We start from the raw sequence: 14,818 nt of genomic DNA, 5'->3' as shown, positions 1-14,818 counted from the left end.
CAAATTGTTTCGCGCGGGTTAAGTCGCTAACAATTAAAAAGGATCAGACGATTGTGTAAGGGACGAAACCTCTTGAGACAAAGTCCCAAAAAGGGGTGTTCTTTTATTGGCGATGAACTTTACAATTGGAAATGAAAAATAACGTGCCTCCAAGGGGCGCAAGCACACGAGTTACAGAAAGAAAAGTGTTTAAGTCTAAAAACTAAGGAAATGAAAATTACATATTCTCTGTTCGAGAGTTTTGGATTCGGTCCCTTCCTTCTATGTTCTTTCTCCCTTTTATACCTCATAGACGATCTCTTTGCGATTAACTACTCTAAAAACTGCGTGATCGTCCTATAACTACCTACTTTCTTCGTAGTGGCCATTTTGTCATGAAACTGCCTTTTAACTGCTGCCATTACCTTTCATCGTTCAACCGCTTTCAATTGAATTCCTTGAGTCGTGGAACGTGATAGGGCTACTTTAACAACTGCCTTGATAACTGAATTTCTTGATAACCACGATGCGTTATGTCTGTCGATACCTTGGGCGACTTGAAGGTTTGGGCGAGAATAGAATAACAGCTCTGAGCGACCGTATGACACTTTATTCGTTCAGATTCTGGGCGACTTGCAAACTTGGGCGATGGCGTTACCGCATTCTTGGGCCCCCTTATTTGGGCCTTCACCTTGATTCGTTTGATTGGATTTCGTTCTTTGGGCTATCTGATTTGGGGATCCTCCAATTGGGCTTTACTCCTTGGGCTGTTCGATTTGGGCTGAATTTTTATGTGTCAACAGTATGAATGTTGTGAATGGCCAATAGATGATCCGTCACTCTTAGATAGTAAGAGATTATGATCCGTCGAAAAGGAGTTCTTGACCTACATTGACTTAACAGTATAATGAAAGATATGGTCGATAATAGAGATTGACACACTTCCATATCTCGTAATTGATCAAATCATATTGACAAATGGATTATAGTTTCACGGTAAACGAAAAGTTTAGTTTTATCATACCACATGACATTTTTCATCATATGTATTGCCCTAACATATTGATAGATATCAATCTGGGAAAGTAAACGTGAATAGGTAATAAATTAAAAGAATGTTTTAATTTATCGATTTTGATTAGATTAAAATAATAATTCACATCGCAAGACATCGTGATTAGGAACTTGATCGGTCACACACAAAAGGAAAATTGGAAGATTGTGTTTTACCAATTAATTAATTTAAAAAGCATTAGATAAATAAATTAATTGAGTTACTTATTTATTAGCCCAAATTAATTAATTGAATTAATTAATTCATGAACCAAACTTAATTAAATGGGTTGATTAAATCTTGGACCGGGTTAGGCGATGAGCCAAGCCTATTTCGGTTTGTATAAATAGGTAGCTAGAGTTTTGGAATTGTAGAAAAAATTCATTATTCTTGTCAGCACAAGAAAAATCCTAGTTGTCACAATATGTTTCTCTGTGTGGATTATTATTGGAGGCTAGACAATTGGACAGCTGTGGGTGACAAATCAAGATTGCTGGAACGAAAGAATAGCAAAGAAGTTTGCAAATCTAGAAAAATGTACAATTTCTATCTAAATATAAAAAGATCTTTGGTGGGAATTGAAATTTGTTTTATTTCCGCTATGCATTATTAAGTAAATTCCCAATAGTTTGTGATTTCCAAATTGTGATGATTTTTTGTAGTTGCAAATGGTGGTAAAGTGGCACGGCATTCGATTGGTGGCTGTGCAACGATAGTACAAGTGGCGGGGATGGCGAGGTGGTGGGGTAGGGATGGAGATGGAGGTTATGATTGTTGGTACAAAACTATGGTTGTGGCGGTGTTGGAAGTGATGATGATGGTTAGATGGTGGTGGCAGTGGCAATGACAGTGACGATGGTGCTGATAGTAACAATGGTGGTTCAGTGGTGCAGGTAGTGGGGGGGTTGGGGCTGTATAAAGTTGGTTTGTGACCAATAAATTTTATAATTTGGGATCATAAATAAGTATAACCTACAAAATTTGTGACTTGTATACTAAAATGATACGTAACCTATTACTTTGATAATTTGTGATTGTGATTTTTAAAATATGTGATATGTGACTTCAAATAATATATAATCTATTAATTTGATAATTTATGATAATAAATGAATAAGTGCATAACTATGACCATAAATAATATAATTGTGACATTAATATATTTAATTAATAAAATATTTTTAATTATTTATTAAAATCAATAAATTTTAATTACAACTTGATTTGTGAATTTTAAAACTAATCTTTAAAAATGGAATTGTATATAGTAACCTCGTTATTTATGTATTGTTCTCTTAAAAAAAGTGATGTTTATACTTAAAGAACCCTAATTTTTTTGTTAAATGGGCTTCTACTAAATAGGGCTCCAAACCCCGTCCAAAGTCGAGACTATAAGGCCCACGGAAAATGCTCAAATTGGTATTTAATTGAAAATTTAAATTATTGAGATATGTGATATTATTTTATTAGCCAATTAAATTATTGCTTTATATATTAATAGTACTTTTTTTGAAGTACAATTTAAATTAAAAAATATAAAAATTCGGAACGTGTTCAAAAAATTCTAGAAAGAGAATTATGATCATGTCACTGTCCCATTCATCATTTAGAACGGGGCAATGCGGGACGAGAATAAAATTTTTTGTAATCCCTACACAAAAAACCAATAAGAATTTTTAAAGTGAACACAATCCCATTTTTTGCCAATTAAGACAAGAATCAGCTACACTTTATAACTAAGACAGCCATGGAAAGCTATAATTACTACACAATCTCTATAGAAGAAAGTATAGTGCAATGGAGAGATTCTATGAACAGTAAGTTCTTAGAAAACATTCCACCAATCACTATCAATCAAAACCAACTTTCTCCACAAAAATTACATAGAATCCCTACAGGTCATGGTAGACACCACTTCATTGAGGTGTCCTTTACATGCTTCACTTCATAATATGTTTAGACATGGAACAACTGGTAGATGATTTTTCTTGATTCAACTGGTACATATTAAAGGTTTTCTCGTTCTAGTCTTCCATAGTTAAAGCCATTCAATCACTCCTTGTCGGAAGCTGATCAAGCAGCTTGCCACGCCAGCAGCAAATCCTATATCAGAATGCCATCCGAATGAACTAGTAAACTTACGTATCTTCTGCATTAAGGTCTCCCTTCCTCCGATACTCCAGCAAAGAAGTCCTAAATAGTGAAATCTAAATTCTTCCAGTCCACTTCCGTCTCGAGTTAGACCTCTTTCTGCAAGATTCTATTAAGTTGAACTTCGTCCCGAAATCAATGAAGTCATGTGAAGCGACAATTTCAGGGCCAGTAAAATTTATCACTTCCGAGCTCTGAAAGTTAATTAAAGCAAGATATTACAACCAAAGGAACAAATTCAATGTAAAAATAGAAATATCGAGAAATGCACTTACTCGTCATTCATCTAGATCGAAGAAGACGAGCTGCAAAGGCTCCATCAAGTGAATGTTCGACGGGATTAGAACTATAGAATCCATTCTCGGTAACAAAAGTGGAAGGTACGTATCTATCAGCAGGATCTACGTAGAATTCCTGTATACAAGTCATCCAAAACTTTCTTTTAGATGACAAAATAATAAAAAGAAAACCCTCAAAGTCAATCATATTGAGAATCAAATCTATAAATTTTACAAGGCAACCAGATAATTTGATAACCACAGAAAATGAGGTTTACTCTCGAGGAAGAATGCATCAAATGATCTCAGGCAATAAATCAACTTGCAAAATAATCAGAAAAAAATAGAAATAATTTTAGCACATCTCAAGCTTGACACGTCTCAAACGGTCAATTTTTTCACTACTCATGTAGCAGCAGTTGATAAGCATTTTCTTGTCCACTATACCAAATCTCCGTCTGAAAATAACATATTTTCTCATCTATAACTTAAAAGAAAATAATTACTAATGCTTAGATAGAAATAACGAAACTATCAAGTTCATGTAAAAGCAGAATTGCAGGACTAAAACATAGCATCAAGAGAGGCTGCAGGTAGTTACTGGATGCCTCTGAAGAAAAGCACCCACTCTTTCTTCATTCTCATCTGGATCAATTGAACAGGTGCTGTATACTAATACTCCACCAATCTTCACTAACCTATTTATGCACAGGATAAATCAAAAGAATATAAACAATATAATATAAATAAAACAATTTCTAGATAATAATAACCACGTTGAAGTTCCAAATCCCAGTTCTCAACTAAAAAATGACTTTCATCAGTTAACCCCAGACCAGTCATTTTAATTCATGAAGGGAACAAAGCCAATTGCTACGGTTATTTAGGGTGCGTTCTCTTTATTGTTTTCGGACCGTTTTATATTTTCGATTTTTCAAAACTGTGAAAACGCATTCTCTTTCAATTTTTCAAAACTGTGAAAACGCATTCTCTTTCAATTTTTCAAAACTGTGAAAACGCGTTCTCTTTCCCGTTTTCGAAAACGCGTTTTTGAAAAAAAAAAAAAAAAAAAAAAAAATATATTGAAAACAAAAAAACATGTTTTTAAAAATTATATTGAAAACACAAAACGATGGTTTTATCGTTTTGGATGTTTCCAGTGTAAAACTTGAAAAATTTGAAAACGCGGAAAATGCAACCATTTTTCATAAAATCTAGTCTCTGCCCGTCTCTCTCTCCTAGAATCGAACCCCTGCAACCGCGATTTTCAGCGCCGGCGACGCAACCCATGGTCACGGACCACCACCCCTAGCACCCCTTCATCATGGCGCACCCAACGAACCCATTGGTCATCACCAATGTCACCGGAAAATCCGTTGTCGGCCGCGAGTTCGCTGTGTCAAATTTCAGCTGTGGATTTCGAATTTTTGTGTTGTTTGTTGTTATAATACCATGTATGGACGCGTCTTGCTGAGCTTGATCTAGCTATGGGGTGTGATTAACATGGGCAGCAACTGGGTTGATCAAATTTGGTAGAAAATCGTGCGTGAGCGATTATTTTTGGACGTTACTTGGCTTGATTTTGCTGTCATTTGGGGTTGTTGTTTGTGTAGTGTTGGTGGGGATTGATGAGGAGATGGTGTTGATGCAAAAATCGTGACGGTGGCCGGAAGTCGGGTGGTGGTCGGTTTGTGAGGTTGAAGACGGCAGCTCATGGTGGCTGGAGAAGAGAAAATGACCATTTTGATTTCCAGAAAAGAACACGTTTTTAATTTTCATGTTTTAAAAAATAAATTTCTAAAATGACAAAAAGAACATATTTTCAATGATTTCAAAATACACACTCAAAACACAAAACTCAAAATAAATTCAAAACTCAAACACGATGAGAACAACCCCTTAGCTTCTATTTTACTTTTGCAAGTACTTCGCATTGTATTTTACTATGCAGTGTAACAAAGAGAAAATTACATTGATTTATTTAAGATTCATTTAAATTAATGTTATGCCAGTCTAGGAGTCACCAATTAGCAAGCTATAAAGGTAAAGCAAATTTCTTGACTCACATGGAAGCGGCATCAAGTAGTTCATCTTGTAAGTGCTTAAGTTCCTTCATGTCTTCCAGTCTCCTATTCCATCGCAAATCTGCTCTCTTTATTAATTAAATCAAGATTCAGGTAATTTGTTAGAAGCATATTGTCAAGATATCCAGACGAGATAGAAAAACAAATTGACTAAATATGAATGGAAGGACATGGAGTAAAGGAAAAAAACAGGTTTTTTTTTTTTTTTTTTTTTTTATTATTTTTATTTTTTTACGGGATGCAGATATTTTGTTTGAATACCTTAGAGAGAACACCCAATCCTGAGCAAGGAGTATCAAGCAAAACTTTATCAGATTTTGCACAATTCTTGTCCTGATTAAATCAAAGTAAGATAAATAACTATTTTCATTGTAGCAAAACAATGCCAATTTAAGAAGAGAAATTCTTACAGCTAATGTACGAAGATCAGCATGAGCAGTAGTGACAACACTATCAACTTCATGCAACTCTGCTGTCTCTTTAAGGATTCTCAGTCGGCCTTTGTTTATGTCGATGGCACATATGCTACCTGATCAACAAGTTATAATATATTCCAAATTGACTTTCTCATGTTTAATGAAAAAGTAAATTAATGAACATAAATACACTTCTTATTGCTTTTATTTTCAGAAAGCTGAAAACCTGCTAATTGACCCTACTTTTTAACACCCCCTTCACTAGTCAAACTGACAGTCCACCTTTTTCAAAAAAATGTACCTTGACCACTCAATTGTGAAGCCATGAACAGTGTCTTTCCTCCTGGAGCAGCACAACAATCAACAATAGTGTCCCCAGGCCTTGGATCCACAACAGAGACTACCAAGCCTGCACCAAGAATTATAGCGGGTTACCACATGAGTTCTTTGAATGATACACTTCCAAACATTAATCCAATAAATTGTACATTGTGGTCCCTAGCACTAGAGAAACAATAGTCCGCATGGGAACAAAGAGAAATGTCCTATAAGATAGTGTGTTCTTCTGTTCTCCCTATAGCCCAGTGAATTGATGAAAAATAAAAGGAAATACAGTAAAAGACAATATAAAGATTCCCTAACAGGGGAGCACTGTATTTATCGCGTCTTTTAAAACTCAAGTCACATGATAGTTGAGTTTACCGGCACTCTCATCCTGGACAGAACATAAACCTTTTCTCAGTAACCCAGCTTGTATGATAACCTGAAAAAGGTAAATCCGGAATGATCAGGAGTCCGCAGGGTACCTCAATCACAGATTCTGCAATCATAACATAACTTCATTTTAGCCATTTTCTTTTGGAGTTAGTGATTTACAACAGACAAACAAAGCAGTTGCCCCATGGTAAGGAATAAATTGCAGTGAAAATTATTACCATTTAGAAATTATTTAGTTTATATTACAGGTGATTTTAATCAATATTAGTTTTGGAGATGTAACTAGAACTCAATTATAGACAAAACGAAATAACAAAAGGCTAAATGCCTCACATATATATATATTGCAGGGAAATGATCTTAACCATGGATGATGAGCAGAATCTTGAAAATATAATACTGAGCCTATACCTGCATCCCAGTTCTGATACGAACAAAATCATCCAAATGTGGTGAAAGTTCATATGGAACCTAAAGCTCAGGAAAAGGAAACAAAGATGAGCAAATCAATTTGACACAGCAATTCATGTACTCTCTATGCATATGCATTTCCCATAATCAAATGTATAGAGGGTGAGGGGAGAGAGAAGTGATATATGTGAACCAAAAGATTAACATGGATAGAAACATTCATGGTCGTGCATAAATTGTTGCAAAATGTATACATTAGTTCCCAAAAGTCAACCACAGTTAAAAATATTTAGGGGTTGTATCACAAAGCTTTTGATAAAAGGCAAATTTTGATAAAAATTGATGAAATATGTAGTTGAAAAATTGATAAAGGTTGAGTTGATGAGTTCTATAATATGTGTGATTAAAATTAATTGTTGAGTTTTGTCCTCAACTTTTTAGCAACTTTTCAAGCTTTCCCAAACAAGCACTTAGATACCATTCTCCTCAATCAAAGGAGAGACTTGTCAAAATTCGAGTGGAAAAACTAAAGCAATCACCTTGAACATTTCAAGTTGTGTTACTAGATCAGCCCTTGTAAAACCTTTCCCTGTATTTGCTCTGAAAGAGGCATCACCAAGACGATAAAAGTTCAGATTTCGATACCCAAAAAATAAAAATAAATAAATAAATAAAATAAAATAGAACAAAACAGAAAACAGAAAACAGAAACAGAAACAAAAACAAAAAAGGAAAGAAACAAAGAAAAGTAAGCCAAAACCTGAGGCTGAAATAAGGATTACTGTTATTCCACATCATTAGTTCAATAGCTTTTTCCTGTCCATGGTGCTTCATCCATCGTCTCACCATCCACTGGAACATTAAGTGAATGAAAATGCTGCTAAGTGGATTGCACAGTGGCAGAATCGTCCACACTTAACAGTAGGAGTGATATCAAAGAAAAGCAGGAGTAAAGCAGTTTCCTTTTAGACTACGTACTTTGTATTCAGAAATATTCAATGTTGTTACCTTGTAAGCCTACCAGGGATGGACAATTTGATTTTATGAATTAAAACGGTTTGGAACTCCAATTAAAATCTATCAATCATAGAAATAATAATTTTACACTTATCGTGGGAAGACTGGTAACATTTGATGAATCCTACAAAATAAAATCTATAAGTATTGGCAAGTAGTCCAGTTCTAATTTCTAATAATTCTTTTGCAGTTGAAGTAGATTGAGAAATTTGATATTGTCAGGATGAAGGGAAGCTGAGATGCTATCACGTTACTTACAAATTGAATTTTGTAGTTTCTATACATACATGTCAGAATATTTTTTTATGGAAAAAGAAATCAATTGAGTGAATTAGCTTGTCTACATTGTGTAACGAACCAAAAGGAGATAATTATGAACATACTACAGGATGAGAATGAATAGTGGCAAGAGCACGGGCTTGCTGGCGATCATCACCTTCCACTTTTGGAGAAGGGAGTGAGTTACTTTCCTGAAGAAACATAAGAGATAAGAAATCTGTAGGTGCCACAATAAATCCAACATATTCTAGTGGTCATGAGTCCAGTTGTAAATGTTGGAATATTTTGTATGGACTAGTATAATCATGATCTATTTACTCATATGTTTTACATTAAAGCATGTTTCGGACGAACTATATAATTATAATGTTGTGATACTGGATTGTAATGGATGGACATATATTCATGACTAACAGCTTGAGCCCTTAGGCTTACTCTGTAAAAATACTTTATCCACGCCTTTGGTCAAGGGACTTCTGTAGCACCAATACATAATCTCAACGTATTAATTCCAACCCATAAGCCTTACATATTTTGTCTTAAGGGTTGAGAATAGTATGTGCAGTGTTTGGTAAGTGGGATGTGGGTGAAATTGTTTAGTATTGTGTAAAACGAGGAGGTGAAAGAGTTCACTACCCTCTTGGCAATTTGGTTCCATCTTCTTCAGGAAATTTTGGCGAAGATCGCAGCTCAATGTTTCATCCAAATATTAAAGGTACACACATACATGCTTCAAGTTCAGACACTATTGCGTTTTGTATGTTGTTTTGTTGGCTAGAATTCGAATTTATAAGTGTTGCAAAAAATAAAGGGAGGGGGTGTTTGAGCCCCATTTTTATGAAAAAAACGCATTGTAAAATAGCAAATTGATGGGAAATATGTGATTGAAAAATAAGGAAAAGTTTTTAATTTACGTGTAATATTATTTTAATGAAGAATGTGTGGTTGAAAAAAAGAGAGGGAAAAATGTATTTGGGAGAAAATGGGAACCAAACAAAGCCTTTAGAATGATTTGAGTTTGAATTCAATTAAAATTTGTTATTGTTGATAGAAATTTCAACACCAAGGTACCTCATTCTCCCCAATGGCTTGGGGTCAATTATCAATTTACTAAGAATTTAAAAATTAAGGTAGAATGTCTTGGCAGCAAATTGCTCACATATATTTGAACAGAAGATGACTGACCTTAAGCACAACCAGCTTCCGCAGAATCCCATTAACCATATTACCAGCACCAGGTCTGAGTGCAGCCTTTGCAAGCCTTACATTCTGTTATACAAATATTCAAAGGAAAAGTTTATAATCACCAGATATTTAAAAATTTCACACACTTCTTGATATAGCACCAAGAGCTTGATCACAATAGCAAAGGCCTCATTCGTCGTCATCTGACAGGTACTCTAGGAACCCCAGTATCTACAGAAAAAGGGAGTGATGGAAAAGGAAAACGATATTTTGAAGTCCTTGTAACATGGAAAAAGATTAGCAGAACAATTAATTCAAATAGTCCTGTATCTCTGGCTTAGGGACAACTGACGCTAGGATATAAATTCGAGCATCATTATTATGAATCATTTGAAAGTCCTCATAATTATTGGCAGAAAATAAAATAATAAAATCTTAAGAAACCTTGTTCGGAAACTCATTCAATCAGTCAAACTTACCTCATCGACAACTGCATATGGAGGCATTTCTAGCTTGACGACCTCATAAACACCTATTCGAAGAATCTAACAACAAAATGTGGAAATTTATTAGTAAAAAACCTCAGAATTTCCACAATGAGATTACAAAAGCTATCCAACATGACGAAAATGCAAATTAAGCAAGAGAATATATGAAGCTATGCCTCGTTAAAACTGATTGCCTTACTCCTGATTAAGAGAACTTTAACAAATAGAGCAGGAAAATCTGGCTATGCTGCTCACTTGTTTTTAGAAGGTTAGAGAACTATACTATTAATCCCCATTACAATGAAGAACTGATTTTATGCTATAATGCACGTGTTAAGGAAATAAATCAATAAGGAATCATCTACATTAGGCAAACATAAATAGGGTTTCCATATTGTATTAAATTCCCATAATTGTGCTCGAGTCAATCTATATAATGAAAGTAGGAGATGAAGATTTAAAACTTCTTCTTCTCAATGTTTATACCAACCTTTGTTTTAACATGGTAACAGAACCACGTTCCTAAGGTTTGGTAGTCTCTTCTCTTCTGCCTCTTCTCCTTCATCGCAAGCCTCTTTCCTTCCTTTTTTTTTTTTTCTCTCTCGTTCCTTTTTTTCTCTTCTTTGTTTTATCCTTTTAACACAATTGTAAGGCATATGGGTACTATTGTTGGTGTCGAACGAGATTGATCACCAGTCGTGTATTTACTCCAGTTTGCGGTAGTTGTGGTGGGATTTTTGTGGTTTTGCATAGTCGTCAAGTGATCTGCGATCGTTGTGCTTATTCTCCACCACAAAATGGAGTTGAAGAACGTAAAAATCGTCATTTGTTAGGGGTTACTCGTACTCTCCTTCGTCATATGCATGTCCCTAAACGGTTTTGGAGTGTTGTTGTCCTCGCTGCATACTATCTAATTAATCGCATGCCATCTTCTATTTTGAATGGTGCATCCCCTTTTTCTATTGTATTTTCCTCTTCTTCACAATACTCGTTACCTCTTTAAGGTTTTTAAGTGTGTTTGTTATGCCCATCACTTTGGTTCTGGTCATGACAAATTTAACTCTACCTCTATGAAATGCGTTTTTCTTGGTCACTCTGAAACACAGAAGGGGTAACTTTGCTACAATCCTTCTCTACAACACGATTTTGTAAGTGCAGATATCACTTTTGACGAGTCCACACTCTAATCATAGTATGTCACCCGAATCCACTCGAGATCCCTTTAGCTTTTCCGTTCCATATCTACCTGTTGGTATTTCTTCCGAACCAGATTTGTCTCCACCCATTAAACCAGAGTTATCCTCATCTTATAAGAAACCACTTCCTCTTTTACAAGTTTATACTCAACGATCTAAGCCACCAGCGCCTATGGCCCCATTTGTCACCTAGCTGTCTACAGATCCTACATCCGTCCTCTATTCTGATCGTGAGTCATTGCCCATTGCCCTCCGTAAAGATAAACGTACTTGTGTAACTAAACATCCTATCAGTCACTATGACTTCTGATTTTTTGTCGCCTTCATTTTCTTGTTTCACATCCCAACTTTCTAATGTTTTTGTACCTAAGACAATGATAGAAGCTTTATCTGATCCTCAGTGGCGAAAGGCTATGGAATTAGAAATGACAGCTTTTCACGAGAATAAGACTTGGAATGACCTCATTCCTTCACCGCCTAGAATACATCCTGTTGGTAATAGATGTGTCTATGTTCCGAAGTTCAATCCCGATGGAAATGTTGATTGATTGAAAACCCGACGAGTTGCTAAAGGATACACACAGACATATGGCATTGATTATGATGAAACGTTCTGTCCAATTGCTAAGATCTCCTCTATTCCTGTTTTGGTTTCTATTGCTGCTAACCTTGGTTGGCCATTGTTTCAATTGGATATTAAAAATACCTTCCTTCGTGGTAACTTACACGAAGAGATTTATATGGAGCAACTTCCTGGATTTGTTGATTAGAAGGAATATCAAAACTATGTTTGTAAGTTCAAAAGACTTTATATGGGTTATAGTAATCACTAAGGGTATGGTTTGGGAAGTTTCCTGAGATTGTACTGAAACATGGTCTTCAGCGGTTCAGGTAGATCATTTAGTATTTCTTCTACAAACTGGTGCAAGCTATATTATCTTTGTAATTTTTGTAGATGAAATTATAATCACTGATGATGTACAGATGGGATTGGCCGATTGAAGCAATTTTTACAAAAATATTTCCAAACCAAAGATATAGGCAAGCTTCATCATTTCTTAGGTATTGAAGTCGCTTGGTCTCGGGCAGGTATCAGCTTGTCTCAGATAAAATATATACTTGATCTGTTAGATGAGATAGATTTTCTTGGAACTCATCCAGTTGATACTTATATAGATCATAATGTAAAGCTTTTGAAGGATGGAGGATAACTATTTGGAGAACTAAGAAAATTTGTCGTTTGGTCAGAAAATAGAATTATCTTACCATCATACAACCAGATATTTCCTATGCAGTTAGCGTCATTAGTCAATTCTTGAATGCACCCCTGGTTTCCCATTGGGAAGCTATGATACGTATTATTAGATATTTGAAAAAGACTCCAAGTCTTGAATTATTGTATAAACTAAATGGACATAAGAATAGAAGGGTTTACTGACGTAGATTAGGCAAGATCTCCATAAGATAGACTATCCACCACTGGTAACTTTTCTCAGTGGTAATCTTTGTCTTTTGGAAAAGTAAAAAAACAAACTATAATAGTAAGGTCAAGTGCAGAAGCAGGATATAGAACAATAGCTCATACTACTAGTGAGTTGACATGGTTGCCGCACTTTTTTCAAGAAAGTAATCTCTCGCCTTCTACCCCTATTCCAATATTTTGTGATAATCGGGTTGTTCTACATATTGTATCCAATCTAGTCTTTCATGAGAAGATCAAGCACATTGAAGTCGATTCGGGACAAAATATTGAGTAGCGATATATGTACACTATTTATGAAGACAGGCGACCAGTTTGCTGATATGTTTATAAAGTCATTGAATGGTAATTGGTTGAGGTTTCTTTGTTCCAAGTTGGGCTTATATGATATATATGCTTCAATTTGAGGGGGAGTGTTAAGGAAATAAATCAATAAGGAATCATTTATATCAGGCAAACATATATAGGGTTTTCATATCGTATTAAGTTCCCATAACTGTACTCTTGAGTTAATCTATATAATGTAAGTACAAGATGAAGATTTAAAACTTACTTCTCCTTAATGTTTATACCAACCTTTGTGTTAACAGCATGTATGTCATGTCAGTATAAAAAAGATTCCAAATTGATACAGATTCAGTTGCAAGAAAAATATATTATCATTACATCATCTGATATAAACAATTAGCAGTAAACAACCTGCAATAGAAGAGGCTCCATGTCTCTGAAGGTGCTCTCCTCGTGGCAGAGTGAAAGAATCAAATGATCAAGATATTTTCTCCAGCGAATTGTACCCCCAACAATTTCTGATACCTACAAGTTGAATATTAAGAGACTGCATCAAAATATCTTGCAGCACTCCAACCAACATGCTTACAGTCAAAATTTTACTTTTAAACAGTCCAAATAACCGGAGGCACATAAAATGACATTCATAAATTTAGAAATTTGATTACTGAATGCACGAGGAGAAGTTAAAAGATAAACCAGTCTGAGATCTCTGTCATCCAAATTACGAGTGCGAAAACCAAGAGTTCTTTCAACATATCCCATTTCATTATCCCCTGAACCCTTTCCTTGGTCATTCAATAGGTCGGCAAATGCACCACCGAGCTCAATTCTCATCAACCTGACAGCAGACACTACATAACCCAAGTAGAACTATAATTTTAATTCTCTCAAAATAAATAAATAAATAAATTGTCAAAAACAAAAACTGAACCAGCTAACTTCATTTATACTGATAAAGTAGCATACCAGCTCTGTGGGGTGATACTTCCGAATTTAGCTTCTGGGGTTTTCCGGCAGGGTTTGAAGAACCTTTTTACACGAGATAATGTTAGTTCATCCAATAAAGAGACCACATTTGCCAATTCGAATTTCTTGATTTTTCTCTAATTTCAAGTAGGCCAAGCTGATATAAATCATTGACGATATACCTGTTCTACTTGTAGTAATGGAAGTTTTTGCCGAGTAGTCCCTTGAAGTTCTCCTTTTGTTGTTCTTAGCCGGTGGTGCAGCAGAAGAACAAGAAACTGAGAGAAGCCTTGCGTAATTGCACGGTTGGACAGAAATCATGCGTTGCATTGAAGCTAAAAAATTAGTATTATAATTGTTGGAGTTGCAGAGAGGCGTATTCACGCGGCAATGGAACGCCTCCATTTCTGTTCAGCAAAACCAATTGAATTCTGGGAGATGAGGTGTAGCAAATGCAAATTATAAAAATCCATACATAGCCCCTGTTTGAGCTCAACAGACGTTTTTTCCCCAAACTTATTTTACAGATAAACCCAACCATATATTTTGAGGTAACAGTATTTCCATTCACACTTTTATATGTACATACATTTTTAAAAATTAAATTTTGTTATATTTTAAATCCTATATTAATTTACTTAAATAGACATAAACAAAATTAAATAAAAATATATAACTCTAAATTGATCCACTAGTTTTTATTTTCATTTGTGCTTAACTAGAATCTTAATAAATAGAGAAAAATACATGAATATAGTTATAGGTGATGGTGGTCCTAAACGTGGTTTCTGTGCCAAGAATCATATTGGATTTTGAAGAATACAAA

The 14,818-nt window shown here is 35.0% G+C and overlaps 1 protein-coding gene across 2 annotated transcripts; it reads right to left on the bottom strand.

Moving 5' to 3' along the window:
- Positions 1-2,715: 2,715 nt before the first annotated feature.
- LOC111395821 (probable ribosomal RNA small subunit methyltransferase B) lies at positions 2,716-14,496 on the bottom strand. Of its 2 annotated transcripts, XM_023021992.1 has the most exons (18): positions 14,175-14,496; positions 13,993-14,055; positions 13,723-13,877; positions 13,435-13,548; positions 10,051-10,116; positions 9,572-9,655; positions 8,491-8,577; positions 7,851-7,942; positions 7,630-7,690; positions 7,091-7,150; positions 6,665-6,725; positions 6,264-6,371; positions 5,957-6,075; positions 5,808-5,879; positions 5,529-5,614; positions 4,064-4,160; positions 3,460-3,598; positions 2,716-3,378 (listed from the first exon to the last, which is right to left on the bottom strand). In XM_023021992.1, the coding sequence occupies exons 1-17, from the start codon at positions 14,395-14,397 to the stop codon at positions 3,467-3,469; spliced, it is 1,680 nt and encodes a 559-aa protein (XP_022877760.1). In that variant the 5' UTR covers positions 14,398-14,496; the 3' UTR covers positions 2,716-3,378; positions 3,460-3,466. The 2 variants fall into 2 exon arrangements, with proteins under 2 accessions (XP_022877760.1, XP_022877761.1); XM_023021993.1 differs by lacking the exon at positions 8,491-8,577.
- Positions 14,497-14,818: the final 322 nt, after the last annotated feature.

Source organism: Olea europaea, chromosome 6 (assembly GCF_002742605.1).
Source record: "Olea europaea var. sylvestris chromosome 6, O_europaea_v1, whole genome shotgun sequence".
Lineage (NCBI taxonomy): Eukaryota > Viridiplantae > Streptophyta > Magnoliopsida > Lamiales > Oleaceae > Olea > Olea europaea.
This window is presented reverse-complemented; position numbering and strand designations above follow the sequence as displayed.